This window comes from Vipera ursinii (genome assembly GCF_947247035.1).
Source record: "Vipera ursinii genome assembly, chromosome: Z".
In the NCBI taxonomy this organism is placed as follows: Eukaryota; Metazoa; Chordata; class Lepidosauria; order Squamata; family Viperidae; genus Vipera; species Vipera ursinii.
The window spans coordinates 35,353,788-35,374,109 of NC_139517.1; the positions used below are offsets into that span (position 1 = coordinate 35,353,788).

The 20,322-nt window shown below is 46.9% G+C and overlaps 1 protein-coding gene across 2 annotated transcripts in view; it reads right to left on the minus strand.

The window, feature by feature from the left end:
• Window positions 1-20,322, minus strand: part of STAT3 (signal transducer and activator of transcription 3) — a 65,677-nt gene that overhangs the window by 25,493 nt on the left and 19,862 nt on the right. For both annotated transcript variants that reach the window (XM_083376272.1, XM_083376271.1), the window contains exons 2-8: window positions 19,632-19,773; window positions 16,112-16,256; window positions 12,392-12,490; window positions 11,895-11,990; window positions 11,707-11,788; window positions 9,225-9,319; window positions 4,828-4,979 (exon numbers count right to left, since the gene is read on the minus strand). In XM_083376272.1, coding sequence (XP_083232398.1) covers window positions 4,828-4,979; window positions 9,225-9,319; window positions 11,707-11,788; window positions 11,895-11,990; window positions 12,392-12,490; window positions 16,112-16,256; window positions 19,632-19,759 — 797 coding nt within the window. In that variant the 5' untranslated portion in view covers window positions 19,760-19,773. The remainder of the gene's footprint in view (window positions 1-4,827; window positions 4,980-9,224; window positions 9,320-11,706; window positions 11,789-11,894; window positions 11,991-12,391; window positions 12,491-16,111; window positions 16,257-19,631; window positions 19,774-20,322) is intronic.

Below are 20,322 nucleotides of genomic sequence, written 5' to 3' on the forward strand. Positions count from 1 at the left end.
AGACGGGGTGCACGCGCAGGGAACGTGGCAGTGTTAAACGATAGGCGACCGGGTTGATGACGGCCTCGACTGGGAACGGTCCAAGGTAACGGTGGTCCAGCTTCCTTGCCGGCCGAGTGGATGGTAGGTTCCTGGTGGACAGCCAGACCCGATCCCCCACCGATAATGGAGGCGTATCCCTTCTCGACCGATCGGCGAACCTCTTGTAGTCGGCCTTGGCCTTCTCCAGCTGCCGTCGCACCAACCGATGGATCGCCTGTAATTCCGCCATGAATTCGTTCGCTGCCGGCTCCGGTGAGTCCACGGGAGAAAGGGGGAAAAACCTGGGGTGATAACCCACGTTGGCCAAGAACGGTGTCATCTGCGTGGAGGTGTGCTGCGAGTTGTTAAAGGCAAACTCGGCTATGGCCAAATAGTCCACCCAATTGTCCTGCTGCAGGTTAACATAGCAGCGCAGATACTGCTCTAAGATGCCGATGACCTTCTCGGTACCCCCGTCGGTCTGAGGATGATGCGCGGACGAGAGGCAAACCTTAATGTCCAACGCCCGCATCAACTCCTGCCAGAAGCGGGCTGTAAACTGGGCCCCCCTATCGGAGACGACCCTATCGGGAAGGCCGTGCAGCCGGAACACCTGTTGGATGAACATGCGACTAGTGGCGCGAGCTGACGGTAAGCCGCGACAGGGGATGAAGTGCGCCATCTTGGTCAACATGTCCACCACCACAAACACTGTCGTGAAGCCGGAGGATGGGGGTAGATCCGTCAGAAAGTCCATGGACACAGCCCCCCAGGGTCTCTTGGGCGTTGGCAAAGGCTGCAGTAAACCAGGCGGGGCCCCTGTCGCTGACTTGGCCTGCCTGCATGGGACGCAGGAGGTGACATAAGACTGGACATCGTGTCGGACTCGGGGCCACCAGAAGGTACGGGAGACCAGGTTCAGAGTCTTGAACAGGCCAAAATGCCCCGCAGCCAGGTTATCATGACATTGGCTGAGGACGAGTCCCCTGAGTGGCCCTCCTGGAACATAGAGCCGGTCACGATAATACAGGAGTCCATCCGTGACCGACCAAGGCGAATCTGGCCCCACCTCTTCCTTCTGCTGAGCCACCCACGCCTCCTGCTGCTGCGCCTCCCGGATCCGAGCCCGTATATCCACCAGCTCCCGCACCGCAGCAAAAGACTCGACGGGGATCACTGTCCTGGGCGGAAGCTTGTCTTCCACTCGGGTGTACTCGGGCTTCCTGGACAGAGCATCCGCTCTCTGGTTGTGCCCGCTTGGTATGTACCGCACCCGGAAGTCAAACCTCGCAAAGAAGAGGGACCACCGGATCTGGCGTTGGTTCAAATTCCGAGCGGTCTGCAGGCTTTCCAGATTCTTGTGGTCCGTCCGGACCTCGATTTGATGCCGTGCCCCCTCCAGATGATGCCTCCAAGCCTCGAACGCCGCCTTGATGGCCAGCAGCTCCTTCTCCCAGATGGTATAGTTGCGCTCTGAGGGGTTCAATTTCCGAGAGTGATACGCGCAAGGGAAAAGGGTACCGTTAGGCGTCGCTGCCTGGAGTAACACGGCCCCAATGGCAATGTCGGAGGCGTCCGCCTCCACGACAAACGGCCGTTGCGGGTCAGGATGCTTCAAGATGGGCTCCTTCATGAAGGCGTCCTTCAAAGCTTGGAACGCCTGTTGTTCGGGGGCGTTCCACTGGAACCGAGTCTTCTTCTGCAGAAGCCGGGTAAGGGGGGCGGTCAAGGCAGCAAAGCCAGGGATGAATGTTCGATAGTAGTTGGCAAATCCAAGAAGTCGCTGAACATCCTTCACGCGACGTGGGGGTTGCCAACTCTGCAACGACTCAACTTTACTCGGTTCCATGGCGATGCCCTCAGGAGAAATGCGGTGACCCAAGAAATCGATGGTCACCTGGTAGAACTGGCACTTCTCCAACTTGGCAAACAGCCGATGTTTCCGGAGGCGCTGCAGGACCTGACGGAGATGCTGATGATGCGCTTCACACGACGGGGAGTAAATCAGGATGTCGTCCAGGTAAATCACGACAAACTGGTCCAACAGATCTCGAAAGATGTCGTTCATAAAATGCTGAAACACAGCGGGGGCGTTGGTCAGGCCAAACGGCATCACCGTGTACTCGAAATGTCCATAGCGAGTACCAAACGCCGTCTTCCACTCATCACCCGGCCGAACCCTGACGAGGTTGTAAGCTCCACGCAGGTCCAGTTTCGTGAAGATCTTAGCCTCCCGGAGTTGGTCCAAGAGCTCGGGGATGAGGGGCAGCGGGTAGCGGTTACGCACCGTGATGGCGTTGAGTTTCCGGTAGTCACAGCAGAGCCGTAACTCGCCCGACTTCTTTTTGACAAAGAGCACGGGCGCAGACACTGGCGAGGACGAGGGCCGGATGAAACCACGAGCCAAATTCTTTGTCAGAAAGTCCCGCAATGCAGCCAACTCGGGCTCCGACATGGAATACAAACGCCCCACTGGGAGAGGCGCATCAGGAACTAGATCAATGGAACAGTCATAGGGCCTGTGCGGGGGTAATTGGTCCGCCTCTGACTCGCTGAACACATCAGCAAAGTCGGACAGTTCGGGAGGCAAAGAAACTCCTGAGGAGCCCTCCACCTGGCCGGCACAGATATGACGGGTGTGGTCCACGCACTGCAAACTTGGGAAGGTGACCAAGTTCTGAGACCAATAGATCTGTGGATCATGCGCCCGGAGCCACGCCAGTCCCAGGACCACGGGGAAGTGCAGATCCGAAGTGATGTAGAACTGAATGGCCTCCACATGGGAACTGATAGCCATACTCACTGGTTGCGTGGCGGCCGTAATAGGCCCGGACAGGAGCACTCGACCATCAATAGTCTCCACTAGCATGGGCGGATCCACCGGGCACTGAGGAACAGCCCATTTGGCCACAAAGGCCGAGTCCATAAAGTTAGTGGTAGCCCCAGAGTCAATTAAGGCATGGACCGGAATCCCCTCTGGCTTGCCAGGAAGGATCAGTCGTGCCTCCAAAATCAAATGCCGTGGAGGTTCACAGACACCATCGGAATGGCGTTGCTCGGCGTGGTCGTGGTGGGTCGACCGATCTATCACACCGACTAGATCGGGCTCGGGCCGTTTCCCGACAGCAAAGCAGGGGACTTTCTCGGGGCCGGCTTGGTCACTGATGCCCGCTGACGCTTCTTTGGACAAGAAGCAGCCAAATGTCCAGGGTCCCCACAGTAAAAACACAACCCCTCCGATCGTCGTCTGTCCATTTCCGTCACCGATAGACGGGACCTGGCGGCACCCAGCTCCATTGGCTCCTCCCTCTGGACTGGGGGCTCACGCACAACAGGGGCGGCAGGGGTCTGTGGGGTGGCACGGCGACTCTTTCGCTGCTGCAACCGGGCATCGATCCGCAGACAAAGATGGATCAGCCCATTCAGATCTGAGGGAATGTCCAGGCGGGCCAGCTCATCCAACATCTCCTCTGACAAGCCATCCTGAAAGGCATCCACGAGCGCAGCCTCATTCCAGGCGGAATCCTGGCTAAGCAGCCGGAAATCGCTGATATAGGCCTGTAGAGGGCGCTGACCCTGCCTCAAAACTTTCAGGCGTCGGGTGGCAGTCTGCGCCTTAATCGGGTCCTCGTACATGAGGCGCATATGGTCACAAAACCCCCCAAAGTTATCCAACAAAGGGCTAGGCTGTGCCAACAGAGGCGTGCCCCAACGAGCTGCATCTCCCGACAGAAGGCTCAACACGAATCCCACCTTATCTCGGTCAGTGGGGAAATCAACTGCTCTCACGCTGATAAAAAGCTGGCATTGTCCCAGGAAGGCAGGAAACAGTTCTGGATTACCAGCAAATTTATCCGGCATAGCTATCTGACATTTCCTCCTGGGTGGGGGTGCAGCATGTACCTGAGCTTGCAGTTGAGCCACCTGAGCTGCCAGCAAAGTGAATTGCTGGGTGAGCTGGGCATTCTCGGCAAGAAGCTGCTCCATCGTAGTAATAAGGGGTGGGGGGCTGAAAGCAAACTGTTCTGAACCAGCCCTCTTCTGGCCTTGTAATAAGGCAAACCCCTATTCAGAAAGAAGAGACTGGAGAGCGTCCAAGGCTAAAAGGCATCTGCCAAGATTTATTACGCAGTTAACAAAAACACTAGAGCTTGTCTTCTCAAGCGGAAAAGTTGCTTTCAGCAACCAGCCCCTCCCCAAACACTCCTTTTATAGAGAGCTCAGGGCGTGGTCTCCCTGTGCCTCCTCCCGAGGAGTCCCACAGCCTTTCTTTGTTTGTTCCTGCTCGACTGCCTCCTGCGTCGGGCGTCCTTGAACAGGGCCAGCTGTGGGTCATCTTCCTCCGCACTCTCGGGCTCACGCAGCTGAGAAGAGGTTCCCGGCTGAGGGCTCTGCAAAGCCTCCAAACCATCATCAGCCGGTTCGTCACCCACACACACCTCCTCCCCCTCATCTGAGTCATCCGATACATCTGAGCCGGGTGCCGAACCCACAGGCTGACCCTGAGTCACAACACTAAGACAGGGGTATAGTTTAATAGTATCTGGGCCATACAAGGAACCTGAATGAGCAGAAATTCCTGATCTAAATGTACTGGTAATGTCAACTCTATAATAACTTTAAAAATGGAGAGACCATCCTGCACATTTTCTATTCATGAATATTTTCTATGTACTTCAATGACACTTTTCATTTGAAAGGTGGATTAGAAAGAGCCTGTACTGACAATATATTCTCATTTTATAAATTTACTGAAAGATAACTGACAAGTTATGCAAAAAAAATGCAGCCAGAATCCATTCTTACCAGTTCTCCAGACGATCTAGGCAGATGTTTGGTGGCCCACCAATACATGCAATCTGCTGTCTCCTCTTCCAATCAGCCAGTTCCTCATCCACCAACGTCTTCTGCACATATTCCATGGCAGATAAGAGCCCAGCCAGTTCACTCACAATCCCCTTTGAAAGGAAGGATCAGGAAAGTTGACAATTCTTTTCTGTTCTTATTTAGCATCTCAAGTTCAAGTACAGTAATCCTTGTTTAACGTATGTTTGTTCAGTGACCTTTTGAAATTAGATTCAAAGATGCTTTTTCACAAGGCAACTGGACTTTCTTGTTTTTCTTTGAAGACGTTTTGCTTCTCATCCAAGAAACTTCTTCAGTTTTGACTGGATGGTGGGGAATGGAATTGGTTGGACATTTTGGACAGAGAGGACCGCTAGTTTCAAAGAGGGGTCAAAGAGGTCACCTATGTCAAAACTGAACAGCCCTCTCTCAACAGAGGGGGGAGGGATACGACCTCATCTATCTCCAGTCTACAACATAGTCCTTTCAACAGTTCCAAGAAACCTCCACACCTCCAATTTGCACTACTCAGGTGGCCCTGAAGACACAGATAAGCTCCAGGAAGCTAAAAGAATGCAAACGAACAGCTGTCTGAGGGAGTATAAATCCTACCATTCCCCACCATCCAGTCAGAGCCGAAGAAGCTTCTTGGATGAGAAGCGAAACATCTTCAAACAAAAACAAGAAAGCCCAGTTGCCTCATGAGAAAGCATCTTTGCGATAACTGAGAATCTCCATTTTGAAATCACACCACCACTGAATGGACTAATGACTGATCCTCAAAGTTCTGAACACTGCAATGATCCGTGAACAAAATTCAGGTCTGCTCAGGCCCACCTGCATGTTCAACTACTTTTTGGCTGCCTTTCCACCTGCTGTTGTTGCCAACTGTTTGTTGGACCCGTGCCCCTCCTGGCTGGTTTATGCAGCTCGGGAGGAGACATGAGGCTGGCTCCAGGCAGTACTAACTGCTTCCTTGATGGAGGGTATCTTCCCCACCGCCTTGAAGGAGGCGGTGGTGAGACCCCTCCTCAAGAAGCCTGTCCTGGACCCAGCTGTTTTAAATAACTATCGTCCGGTCTCCAACCTTCGCTTTCTGGCGAAGGTTGTTGAGAGTGTGGTGTCGCATCAGCTTCCTCTGTTCCTGGAGGAAACTGATTATCTGGATCCGTACCAATCGGGTTTCGGGCCCAGTCACAGCACGGAGACGGCATTGGTCGCGCTGGTGAATGATCTCTGGCGGGCTCGGGACAGGGGTTGTTTCACTGTCCTAGTCCTATTAGACCTCTCAGCGGCTTTTGATACCATCAACCATGGTACCCTACTGTGGCGTCTCAGGGGGTTGGGAGTGGGAGGCACTGTTTTACGGTGGTTCTCCTCCTACCTCCTGGGCCGCTCGCAGTCGGTGTTGACGGGAGGGCAGAGATCCGCCCCGAGGCCTCTCGTTTATGGAGTTCCTCAGGGGTCAGTTCTCCCTCCCCTCCTGTTCAATATCTATATGAAGCTGCTGGGTGAGATCATTCGTGGTTTCGGGGTGGGGTATCAGTTCTCTCTCCCCTCCTGTTCAACATCTATATGAAGCCGCTGGGTGAGATCATTCGTGGTTTCGGGGTGGGGTATCATCAGTATGCTGATGATACCCAACTTTTTTTCTCCACCCTGAACCAACCCAGTGATGCCCTTGCCGTGATGTCCCGTTGCCTGGAGGCGGTCCAGGTCTGGATGGGGAGAAACAGGCTTCGTCGCAATCCTGCCAAGACTGAGTGGCTGTGCATACCGGCATCTCGGGTTAACCAGACTATTCCATCTTTAACGATGGGGGGTGAGGTGTTACCCCCCGTTGATAGGGCTCGCAACTTGGGCGTCCTCCTGGATTCACGGCTCAATTTTGAACATCACATAGGATCCGTGACCAGAAGGGCTTTTGCCCAGGTTTGCCTGGTGCGCCAGTTGCGACCCTATCTGGACCGAGATGCCCTACGCACAGTCACCCATGCGCTCGTGACCTCCCAGTTAGACTACTGCAATGCTCTCTATATGGGGCTGCCCTTGAGGACCACTCGGAGGCTTCAGCTGGTGCAGAATGCTGCTGCGCGAGTTGTGATGGGGGTTTCCCGATACTCCCATGTAACACCTCTACTCCGCGAGCTGCATTAGCTTCTGGTTAACCTCCGGGTGAGATTCAAGGTGCTGGTGATGACCTATAAAGCCCTAAATGGCTTGGGTCTGGGATATTTGAGGGAATACCTGCTGCCTGCATCAAGTTCCCTTCGTCCTGTGCGCTCCCACATGGAGGGCCTTCTCATGGTGCCGCCGGTAAAAGACTGCCGGTGGATAACACCCAGGGGGAGGGCCTTCTCAGTGGGTGCGCCTGCCCTTTGGAACCAGCTGCCCGTGGAGCTTAGGACTGCCCCCGACCTTCGGTCATTCCGCCAGGACCTAAAGACATTCTGCCAGGACCTAAAGACTAAAGAAAGCTCTTTGAGCTTTCCAGCCCAGGCTGAGAGTTTTTTAAATGGGGTTTTATATTTTTCAGGGATCAATTTTAATTATTTTTAACTGTTTTTAACTTTTGTATTGTATTGACATTTTTAAATACTTTGTAAACCGCCCTGAGTCCTACGGGAAAAGGGCGGTATATAAATTCAATAAACTTAAATTTAAACTGCCCAGCCCTGCCTGTCGCTGCTGTGCCCATCATATTGCCCACCTCTACTTTACCATCAGAGCTTTCTTTGTGCCACCTTCTTTCATGCTAGTGCCACCAGAGCATCTTTTGCACTTCTTCCAGGATCTCCATTCATACCTTGGCCAGGGCCTTCTTTTGCAAAAGGAGGACTCTGCTAGAAGGACTTCTTTTGCACTGATATAGCTATGGCACTCTTTCATGCGCCTGCCTTTTAAAACTTTGCAGGAAGGCCACACGTGATTTGGATAAGGCCTTATGAAATTTGGACAAGGGCAGGTGCAGCTACCAGCTGTCTTGAAAGTGCTAGGCTAGGTGTTCATCAGCAGAGGCAGGAGGAAGACATCCAAGGGCAGTAAGGGGCAGCAAGGACAGCAAGTAGTGGGTGGCAGCCAAAAGAGCAGAGTTGGGGAAGAAATAGTTGGGTCGAAGGAAATAAAGTGAAGGCAGTCCCTTATCTTATCAAAGCTCGGAGCTGGGAGGGACTAAATCAGGAGCTGTTTGGACTGGGGTGGGTTCTCAGCTAACAACCAATGGAACGTGGTTACTGACAGCAACCATGACCACCAGAATTACCATTGCAAAGTAATGTGGTCATGTTATATTGGTTAGCGATGGAAATTCCAGTTCCATGTGCCACTGTAACTCAAGGACTATCTGTGTATTTTTATCAATTAAATATATTTAAATATGAGTTATATCCAGACTTATCATGCTCAGAACAGAAAGAAAAACTGGTTAGTCACAAATGATGTGTTTGATTTCAATGAGTATAAATATGACTAAATTCAGATTTATCATAACAATTATAAATGGAACCTCCTCCCATGTTTGAGCCATTTGGAATGAAACATTGGACAAATTTGCTTATAATAAACTAACATTTAGAATTCTACTTCAATATTATGATGAATTAAATCTTTATGAATTGCTTAGTGTAAAATAACCAGGATTTGAAGAAACAATTCTAATTTAGATTTCTAGCTTGTTAGTAGACAAACCCACAAACAGAACGTCCCATTTGTTTAGTCTCTCCTACCAGCACATTTGCCACAAACATTTACCTTTACACACACACACACACACACACACACACACACAGCTCTAGGCTTACTTAAAAATTCTTTATTGCAGACATTTGAAGGGTTGTGGTGTACAACTGTCAGCCACACAACTGTCCAGAGACTCTACAGGAGCTATTTTGTGACATTGTGATGTCATCAATATGAGAGATTGCTTTTTGTGACTTTTAAGGGAGTGCTAATTGGAAAGGGGTATCTCAGGCATTCAGATTTGTGGACTTCAATTTTCAGAATTTCCCAGCCAATACAGCTATTCCTAAGAACTTGAGTCTTTGAAGTCCATTTATTGGAGACCCCAATAAAGGGGAAGACTGCATGAAGCCAAAATGATAGTCCAGAAAGTATTAGAGTTGGACTCACTTGTGTAGTTTGTTTACTTTTGAGTTAATATATAAATCTAGCAAGTATTTAAGGTGGATCTCTCATTCTGCTTCCTGCTGTTATCCATGGTGAACAAAGAACAACTTTTTTCACAAAGCCTGGCATCTGCTGCACAACCTGCACAACGTGCCTTGTGGGTAAGGATTTTTGGTTTGGGGAAGTGAATAAAATATGTGGACAGCAAGAGAACTTTCTCACAATAGCCTCACCCTTCGCATTTGATCCAGTGCAGTTAGCATTTGCTCCAGTTGTTGCATCTTCTGGCGTGTCACTGACTGGTTGTTTCCATTCAAATCCTGCATATCTAAGAGGGAACGCAAGAGAGGGTGAATATTATTCAAAGTATCAGAGGAATGTTCAATTCCTTCTCTTGCACATCTGTGATTCTCAGCTCACATCTTCCTAATAAATAAGCAGCTTGCTCCTATTTTACATTTCCTTACTACTTTTGTAATTTGGTACATAGAAGTGACTTCTTCCTCTTTCTCAACCTTAAATTGTTTTTTAATTAGCTCCCTTTTTATTTAGATCACAACGTACTTCAAATAAACACATCCCCTAGTCCAGCCCAGCATGAGTGGCATCAGTGGAGAAGAGAAAATGAACAAAACGGCATAAAGAGCATCTTGATGCAAGCCCTGCCTATTTTGTACCTGCACCTAAACCAGGGATCCCCAACCCCTGGTCTGCAGACAGATATGGTCTACGGCAGGGGTCTTCAAACTTGGCCCTTTTATGACTTGTGGACTTCAACTCCCAGAATTCCTCAGCCAGGCATACTGGCTGAGGAATTCTGGGAGTTGAAGTCCACAAGTCATAAAAGGGCCAAGTTTGAAGACCCCTGCTCTACGGCGTTAAGACCTGGGCCATGCAGCTGGAGGTGTGGTGAAGGCATGCTTCTACCTCCAGGCATGCGGCAAGTCTGCAAGGGTCTGGGCAGGGATGGGAGAGTGGTGGGCAGAAGCCGTCTTGCTCAATGCAAGTTGCAACTGGCTTGCAACATCTGAGCTCTGCGTCCATCCTCCTCCTGCTTCTTCTGCTATCTCCTCTTCTGCCTCCTTCTCTCTCCTCTTCTCGGTCCTGCTTCCTCTTCCTCCTGCTATTTCTTCTTCCTCACTTTCCTCCTCTCCCCCTCCCAGCACCCCAGCTGGGCTCACGCTCCCTTCGTGCAGCTCTCCGAGTTTGCAAGACATGTGCACACCAGCCCAGCTTGCAACCAGAGGGCTTCCCCAAAGCCTCGGTGGAGAGGGACACACACCCCCCCAAGTATGTTTGTGTGAGGATGTTTTTTTCTTGGGGGGCAAATAAGAGGCAGGAGAAGCTATTTTCACCTTAAGTGCTGTGTCTCCAAGGGAATCCCTCTCTCGTCTGCACCTTTTCTAAGACGGCTGAGCTCCACTGCACTTCCAACTAGATTTTTTAACTTTTGTTTTGATGCGTGTTTTGGCAACATCCTGCCTGCTTTTCGTGGTTTAATTTGTTGTGCGTTTGTTCCTTCTTTTTTTTGTGCAGCTCTCAAAGTCTGCAAGCCAAGTGCGCTCCTACTTGGCTTGCAATAAGGGAGAGGGGAAGGGAAAGCTATAGTTCCCTTAAGCACCATGTCTCCAAAGGAATCCCTCTCTCATTTGCACCTTTTCCAAGATTGCTGGACTTGTGCAGTACCGAGTTTGTTTGCTTTCTCTCTCTCTCTCTCTGTCTCTCTCTGTCTCTCTGTCTCTGTCTCTCTCTGTCTCTCTCTCTCTGTCTCTGTCTCTCTCTCTCTCTCTCTCTTTTGAATGGTTTTCTCAGCACTTCCTCAACATGCTGGGTTTTTGGTTTGTTTTGCTGGAAGGCCGAGTTTAGGATTGTCTCTTTTCCTTCCCACTTTCTTAGAAGCAGAAAGTCACTGGTCTAATCTAATACAATGTAATAATAACAGAAATAAAGTGCATTATTTATTTGTTTTGTTATTTAGAAAATTCACAATAAATGTAATGCGCTTGAATCATCCTGAATCCCACCCACCCACACCCCAGGTCCATGGAAAAATTATCTTCCATGAAACCCGTCCCTTGTGCCAAAAAGGTTGGGGACTTCTGACCTAAACCATTCAGAAGTGGTAGTTGGGGCTTCTCTGCCACGCTCTGCTGTTCATCTTGCCAGTGTTAACCCCATTCCAGCAAATGCTACTATTGGTACCATATAGATATGATGGGAATACACTCCCACCTTGAAGACCATATTGGTTAGAGATAATGGTTAGTTATTATCCAACAGTAACCCAAACACAACAGATAAGGGAATCTTTCACCTTTACATTCTTTATAGTCACTTCCAGATTTGATGGGAATATGCTCCCACTCTGAAGGCTTTCCCAAACCCATTAATAGAGGCAATCTTTTCATATATTTTGTAGAGCATCTCTCTTTTTTAAATGTTTCAGGAATGGTTTAAAAGTTGATCTTTCTGTAGTTTTCACTGCTTTTTTTTTAGTAATAGTTAGGACGCTATGCATAATTTATTCAAGTTGCAAAATTGAACCTATTCTTTTAAATAGAAATCTCATACAAACGGCTGTATAGCTAGAAGCTGCTGATCATCGATTTCTTGCCATTAATAGAACTCTGGCTATCCACAAATTTAGTGTGATTCACTTGTATCAAGTATATATTAACCAGGAAATTCATTGTGATACATAAATTTATTACATACCACCTTGACTCTTCAAAGTCTTATAATTAAAATCAAAATCATCCTGCAGGTTCTCCACCACTTTCATTTTCTGCTCCAGATCCTACAAAAGCCATGAAAATTGCATAGGATCATCATATTGGAAGGACTAGAAATATTCGGCCAGGAATTTTGAACTATTATTGATCCAGACGTTCTGAGTTACTTACCTGGACACGCTTTCTAACATCTTGCAAGTGTTGTTCCAGCATCTGCTGTTTCTCTGTCACTACAGCAGCTGTAGGGTGGTTTGCCTGCCCACCTTGCTATAGTAAAGTAGAAAGATACAAAAAAAGAAATAAGAATACTAATTAATTATCTTGCAGGTAATTGTAATTTTAATTGTGTGCTTGTACTTGAAGATTCAACTTGGGATCGTTGTTGATGAGATACTTATGTAAGACAACAGCCTGGTGCTTTGTTTTGGTGTTAGTAGCAATCATATTATTTAAGACTTAGAAAAGGGATAATTGGGTCAAACAATTTCAGAATCATTAAAAAAATGCCTTAAGATATGATGGCTGTGGAGTTCCTATAGCTAACTATGATTTGTTCTGCATATGTTCTCTTTCTGAAAGTTATCCCAGACTTATCAAGGAATTGGGTATCCTTAAAACTGAATTAAATAGCCATATGGAAACCAACAATGATAGCCAGAATAAGTCACCTGTGCTGCTGTTGCTGCTGTCTGTAGCAGTCGATTCTCCTCCCAGAGACAACGGGCCACAATGCGGGCAATCTCCATGGGTTTCTCCAGATACCTGCTCTGTAAAAGAGACAGAGAACCAAATTAATACACAGGAACTGGATATTTTGAGAGAGCCAGTAGAACTGAATTGCTGAATCCTGTCCAGTTTCCATTCAAAATTCTACTTTCAGAAATGGCCAGCTAACAAGGTTGTACAAGGCTTTCAAAAGATATGCTTTGCAAAGCATGCTGCTCAAAGTACCCTTCTTCAAAATATCAGAGCACCTGTGATTATCATAAGGCTTATAGTGCTTCAAAGGCTGTCCTGGATATCCAAGATGTAAATGAACAGCCATTACACTTCATAGCAGTCCTAACAGAAATACGGTGTGTATACATGCATACAACTGGGGAAACACTTCAAGGTAACTGCACTAAGCCTTCTGGATTGTGGCTGCTTTAATGCTTTAAGGCCATGGTAGCGAACGGGTGGCACGCAGAGCCCTCTCTGTGGGCACATGCACTGTTGCCCCAGTCCTAGGCCTTCAGCTGGGTTTTATAAAACCTTTTTGCTTTAGGCCTCCGCTGCCGTGTGGGGGGGAAAAAGGTTCAATCAATTTCAACTTCTAGTGGGGGAAAAAAAAGATTTGCAAATTTGGAATTGATTGATTGAATCTTAGTCCTACCCAGTCTGCCGTTACCACCACAGCCATGCTCATCCAATGGGCCACACGCACCCAATGGGCCATGCCCCCCCCCGGCACCCGAAGATACATAAGTGGGTTTTGGGTTGCAATTTGGGCACTCGGTCTGTAAAAGGTTCGCCATCAATGTTTTAAGGAATACTGTTATTGCTTTGTGAACTGCTCCTTATGAATCCTTGGCACAAGCCTACTTGCCAAATGTTCTGGGAAGATCACAAAAAAAATCACACATGCTACTTGTCTTTCCCCCAATACCTGAATTTCACTGATATGTTCCCATTACACATGAAAATTCCTCAATCAGCCTTCCCCAACCTGGTTGTGAAGACTAGAAGAAGCTGAGGGAGAAACAGCCTCAGATCAGACAATTCTTTTATAGTAACAATATACAACTAGCCATCATCTTTTCTACTGAGAAATGAGCAACTCAGGCAGGAAATAATATAGAAGATTTGAACCTGAAGACTGAGATGACAGATACTCAGAGCTTGAAGTTGTTTGTTTTCTACCCCAGTTATTTTTTCCTGCCATTTATAATAAAGGTAGCTCATCAAAAACCTTCAATCTCTACCTGCTGTGCTTCAACCTACTAGCCTTCAAGTTCAAGTAATGTTTTGAAGGATGTCAAGTATCCTTCAGATATCTTGGATCACAATTTGCATTATCTTCGGTTATTATGCCCACTTTTACTGAATACTGTTCTTCCTGCAAATTGTAAAGCTTGATTTAGACTTCTGCATCACTACATATCAGGGAATGCATGCATCTGTCATTTGGAGATGGTATCAATGCATAGCTGTTGCAACTTCTGCAACTTCTAGCTAAGGGATGCTTAAACAACAATGTGCCTTTGTATTCTGCCTGCCTCCCAACAGGAAGTTAGATCAAATAATTAGCATGCGCATGTCCACACATGTAGTTGAGATTTAGGAGATGTGCGCATCGCTTGTTTGCAACCTACACTTACCCATCAATCTCTTTGCAGCATACTGTAGGTATGCGTCAATGTCTACAAATCTAAATCAAGCTTAAGGTGAAATGTTATTCTGTGAATCTATTTTTCAGGATAAAAATGGAATTATCTCTACATTCAAGCATATGTTGATGCAGAAATTTATTGGAGAAGGGTGTCCTTGAAATGAGAAATGATGCAATATTTGGGCTCTGGGTTTATCTTCAATGATAGGTAAAAGAATGCAATTAAAAAAAAGAGTTGAGCTGGCTTCTGATTCAGAAGAACATTATATAAGGACCAGATAATTTTTGTCCAATAAGGAGCCAATATGAAATGATGGACCTCATTCAAACTACTACTCTGTTCTGTATCACCTTCTCTTTCCATCCTATGTACATTTTAGTCATCCTCTCATCTACAATATGGGGAGTATAAGGACTATTTTCAGAGTTACCAAAATAAATATTTGCATGGGAAACTTTACAGTTTCAGACTTCCTTATATAGAGAATTTTGTTTTATGAATGATAAGGCACTGCAATGAATCTATATATTGAGAATGAATACAAATAAAATAGAGGCACATTGTTGGTAGGAAATAATCAGTCAGATCTTAACTGCTGTTCAAAATACCAACAAAGTTAGGGCCAACTACATATAATGTAGTGCATATTATCAACCTGAGGTATTTTGCTAACTACAGACTTTCTTGGCTTGGGATAGACTGGCCAGAATGACTTATGCTTTAATAATACCATATTGAGATTATCATTCTATGTCTTAGATGGGACTGCCCTTGAAAAGGTATCAGCACTTTCTGCTAGTACAAAAATTCTTTAGCCTGCTATTGTATGATGTACCTGATTAAAGTCATTTTATACTCACCTTTGATAATTTAGGCTGGCTGCCTGTTTCAATATACTTCTGCTGATTTGTAAAGTCTTCAACAATTCAATAGATACAAATTGGCTAGAATAGTTCTTGTGGTATGTACTGGTCTACCTTCATGTAAGGTATCTTAGATATCCTGATGCAAAAAGTGTTGCCTTTCTGTTGTGGACATCCTTTCTAAAGAACTTTCCACTTGGGGTATATCAAGTTTCTTCTATGGCAGGTGTGTTAAAACTCGCTGCGACACGTCACATGCAACCTTTTTTCCCCCTTGCCGGAGCTGGGGTGAGCATGGCTTCTATGTGATGCATCCGGCCCGCAGGCCGGCAGTTTGACACCCCTGTTCTATGGTTTAGTTTCATAAGCTATTTAAGATGTTCACTTAGACTTTTATATTCCCCCAATGACTTTGCTGATGACTCCATTAGACGGTTCAATCTTATTAGTTTACTGGTCTGCTTTTGTGTTACTGATACAACTGTTCTTATTTTCTAGTTTAAGTGGGATGCTAATATTTATTATTATTATTTATTAATTCAGTTTATATACCGCCCTACTCCCAAAGGACTCAGGGCGGTTTACAAGGCAAAATTTAAAAACAATACAATAAAAAAATAAAATAAAATTAAATTAAGTCTAGCCCCAAAAAATTAAAATCACAATTTAAAAACATTAAAACCCCTCAGTCCAGATCAGATAGCTCAAAGAGACAGGTTTTTAGGTCCCGGCGAAATGAACGAAGGTCGGGGGCAGTCCGGAGTTCCGTTGGCAGTTGATTCCATAGGGTAGGCGCGCCCACAGAGAACGCCCTCCCCCTGGGGATCGCCCGTCGGCAATCCTTGACTGGCGGTACCCTGAGGAGGCCCTCCTGGTGGGAGCGCACAGGACCATGGGAAATTGACACTGGCAGCAGGTGCTCCCTCAGATAATATAATAAGTAATATTTTTTGCAAGGTTTCCCTGATTGAACTAGCAGGCTTGTAGCTTGAGATTCAAAGACACTAATAAAGTACTTTTTATTGCAGATACCAGAAAAGCCCTCATGAGAGAACAACTACTGCAGACTCTAGGATTCGCATCTTATAGATAGGTATTCAGGAGTTCACATAATACATGATTTCGCAAATTAAAAACTGCCAGTTATTTCTACCTGTAGGAATTGTTTGATCCGGCGTAGATTATGCTGATAGAGAACATTGGATTCTTGTAGGAAGCGACTGTACTGCTGGTCAATTTCACCCAGAAGATTGTGAAATACCAATGTAGCATGGGACTCTTTGCTGGCAGCATAAGCCCTGAAGAGGATAGGAAAGGAAATCCAATTTACCACGATAGTTTATAAGAGCTCTTAGTCTAATTCTGTGAAAGTTCCTATCTAGTAAAAGCAGGACCTATAATTAATGCCAAAAAGTTTCTGAAGCTTGTAAAATGCAAAAGGTTAAGGTGAATTTCCAGTGAATTTTGTAAGTATAATTCAGGAAATTTCAGATCATAACACTCACAAAGGAATTTCAAGGTTCCAACTGCCAGCATGCCAATTAAAAGAACTAGATGGCAGTGTATGGAAAACTGTGGTGGGCAAAACAGTTTTCCTTCATTTTGGGAGGTGGAGGTAGGAACTTGAAGATGCTGCTTTCTAAGATGGCTGGCTCACTGAAATAGCCTCCTGTGGGAAGTTTGACTGATTCCAATCTTATCTGTGTCCCACAAACACAGGAAGGCAGAGATTTTTCCAGTGGGCATTTGTAGGTTGTTATCGGGTACAATGTTGGATTGTATAGAGGATGTTGTTACCAGGTACTATGTTGGATTGCATAGTATGCACATGGTTGTTTTCGCCTTTTCAATAGCTACTGAGATTTCATTTGTGATGGTGGCAGGATACGTATTTGATTAATAAATAAAAAAAACATAGGTCAGGACGTCTGGAATGCATGAGATTAAATAAAGCTGATCTACAGTATTATCTAGTAGTCTGTGTGCCAGATGTGCCCCCAATTATATTCCTGACAGCTCTAACAATTTCAGCAGAAAAAGAACATAATTTTTCAAGGTAAAAAAGAAATAATCTCACAAATTAATCTTCTACATCACCAAAATCTCTGTGTCTAATAGCTACATGATTCACAATTGTAAAGCTTCTAAACCAGACATGTCAAACACAAAGCCCGGGGGCCGGATCCAGCCCGCGAACTCATTTCATGCGACCTGCGAAGCTACCCTGGAAACAGTGAGGGAACGGCCCCCGCTGCCTTGGCCCTGGCCGGCCAGGAGCCAATCTACAATTTTGTGGTGGCCATCTATGCTGAAACGCATTCAGTCTCAGCTCCACAAGGCCATCTGGAAACAGCCAGGGACCAGCCCCTGCCGTGTCGACCTCACCCCCTGGGTGCGTGCTGGGAAGGTGTCACCCTTTGTGAGGAATGAAGAAATGCACCATCGCTTGGAATTGGCCAGCAAATGGCACTCGCCTAGTTCACATATCTGGCTTGATGGGCTCTGGGGAAGGGGTTTCGGCAGGCAGCGGGGCACTATCCTCACAGCGCCGAGAGGCTGAGTCGGACCATGTGAATCCAAAAAGAAGTGCAGTGCTACCCAGCCCCCAGCCTGCCCAGTTTCAGCAGGCAGCAAGGGGCAAAGCTGGAGAGCTTCGCGCTGCCTGGCTCAGCCTCTTGGCGCTGTGAGGAGAGCACCCCGCTGCCTGCCAAAACTGGGGAGGCTGGCGGCTGGGCGGCATTGTGCAGGTAATGTTGACTCTCCCGCTGCTCATGGCATCTCCTCCCCCAGAGCCCATCAAGCCAGATATGTGAAATAGGCGAGGGTCATGTGCTGGCCACTTGCAGGTGATGGTGCATTTCTTCATTCCCCATGAAGGGTGACACCTCCCCAGCTGCGTTTCTTGCCTCTTTTTCTCCTTCCCTCATCTCAAATATTTTCCCACCACTCTTAGGAAGGAAGGAAGGAAGGAAGGAAGGAAGGAAGGAAGGAAGGAAGGAAGGAAGGAAGGAAGGAAGGAAGGGAGGGAGGGAGGGAAGAGTCTGAGGGAAGTCCTGCCTTAGACCTTCCCTGCTGCCCTTTCACCATCCCCTTGTCCCCTCCTCCTGGCCTATCCTGGGGAGTCTCCCATCCTATTGCTAAGGAAGCTTTGGATACAAAGCCCGGTCTCCTCCCATGGAGAGGGAGTGGGCCTCCCTCTTGTCTTTGCCCTCGTACCCATCAAGAGCAACCTGGCTAAGGAGAGCAAGCACAGTAGCAGCAGCCTTGAGGAGGTAAGTGCAGTTGGGCACCCCCTTGGGGAAGTGGGGCTGGGCTTAGTGCCGCAGGTGCTTGAGGGCTGGGCTGGGCATTTGACCTCTGCTGCCCAGGGCTCCGGGCAGCCTGTGCCACCATCCAGCCCCCCCCTCCCTGAATGGCCTGAGAGGAACAGTGAAGCTCCTCCAGTGGACCATGACTTGGCACTTGCCCCGGTCCCACCCCCTTCTGCCAGAGACTCTCAGATCTGTCCCACTCCTGCCCAGGCCCACAAGCACCCTTGACATGAATGATGTAGAGCTGGCCGTGCCCACCCAGTAGGCCACACCAACTCCAGCCACATCCACCCAGTATGCCACGCCCACCCTGGCCACACCCACCCGGCCCCCTCAGGGCAACCGCAATGCTGATGCGGCCCTCAATGAAATTGAGTTTGACGCCCATGTTCTAAACCATTTCTCAGGCAGAAGCCTGCACTTCTTGCCCTAATTTCAAAGGGCAATCAATCAGTTCAGACGTTTGGCAAAAAATGACCTGTTTCTTTTCCAGAAATAGATGGGAGGAATAGGAAAATAAGAAAGGAACTGCATGTATAGATGGGTAAAACTGACAAAGGAAATCAGCATCTGGCTTCCTGCAAGATTACCTTAAAAGATAATCAACTTTTGAACAAAAGTCTAAAGGGGAAGCAAATTAGTTTGTGTAGTCTACAATTCCCATTGTTTCTATATGCACTGACATAATAGAAACAATTTGGTTTAATGGTCAAGGCACCAGGCAATAAAGTGGAAGACTGTGAGTTCTAGTCCTGCCTTAGCCATGAAAGCTAGCTGGGTGAACTTGGGCTACTCACTCTCTCTCATCCAAACTCATCTCATAGGGTTGTTGTCATGGGGAAAACAGGAGGAGGAATGTCTGTATGTTCACTGTCTTGAGGTATTTGTAAAAATAATAGAGACAAGATACATACAAACACACACACATACACACAGAAATACATATGCATGTGTGTATATGTGTGTGTGCATGTGTGTGTGTGCGTGCGTGCGTGCTTCCTCACTGCTTCCCCAAAGATGCTTCCTCACCAAGTATACTTACTTATTTGAAATAATAGTATAAGTCAGTTGAGTGTCTCTATTTTACTTACTGATTTGAAGAGCTCTAGAACTGTGGTCCCCCAACCTTTTGGGCACCAGGGACGGGTTCTGTGCAGAGAAGTTTCTCTGCAGACCAGAGGGGGTATGGTTTTGTGTGCTGCCTGAATCCCGTGGACAGGGCTTCACTTGTTTGCACGGATCAGTCTCTGGCATGCTGTGGACCAGTGCTGGCCCACGGACTGGGGGTTGGGGACCCCTGCTCTGGAATAGCAAGGTTTTTACTCAAACGTAGCCAGGAAGCTGAAAAACAGAATTCCTCACCAATCCTGGCTCTCTATCCAAGGTGCAAGGAACTGCCGAAGTTCCATTGGAAAGCTGTCACTGTAAAGCTGGTGGAGCTGCTCTAAGTATCGTGTGTCCAACTGCTGCAATTGATTCCACTGTGCCATCTTGGCAGCTGACTCTGGAAAGAAGAAAACATACAGGACATTTTAATGTGAGCTTTCTATTGATGAGTCAGGATGATACTGTCCAAAAATATCTAATAATCAATAACAACCATTCCTGATTCACAATCGTAAGTAAAACCTAACAGTATAAATCTGTAACAAAAAGGAAAATAAAGATCAAGAAAGAAGCATTCCTACTGGCAATTTAAAATGTATTTCAATTCATTTTAAGTTATTTATATCCCATTATTTTGCTTCTGATTTTTAGTTATAATTATTGGTGATGCATTCTAGATAACTGAGAAAGCCAAAGCATACCAAAATACCAAACTGTGTGCTTCATTGAGTCCTTTCAACTTTTGCACCATTAAGGTGACCCTGAGGACACAGATAAACTTCCAAGTGGCCTCAATAACTCTCTAAAAGAATGCAAATGACAACTATCTGTAAGGAATATAAAATCCTTCCTTTCCCCACCATCCAGTCAAAGCTAAAGAAGCTTCTTAGATGAGAAGCGAAATGTCTTCAAAAAAAACCAAGAAAGTCCAGTTGTCTCTTGAAAA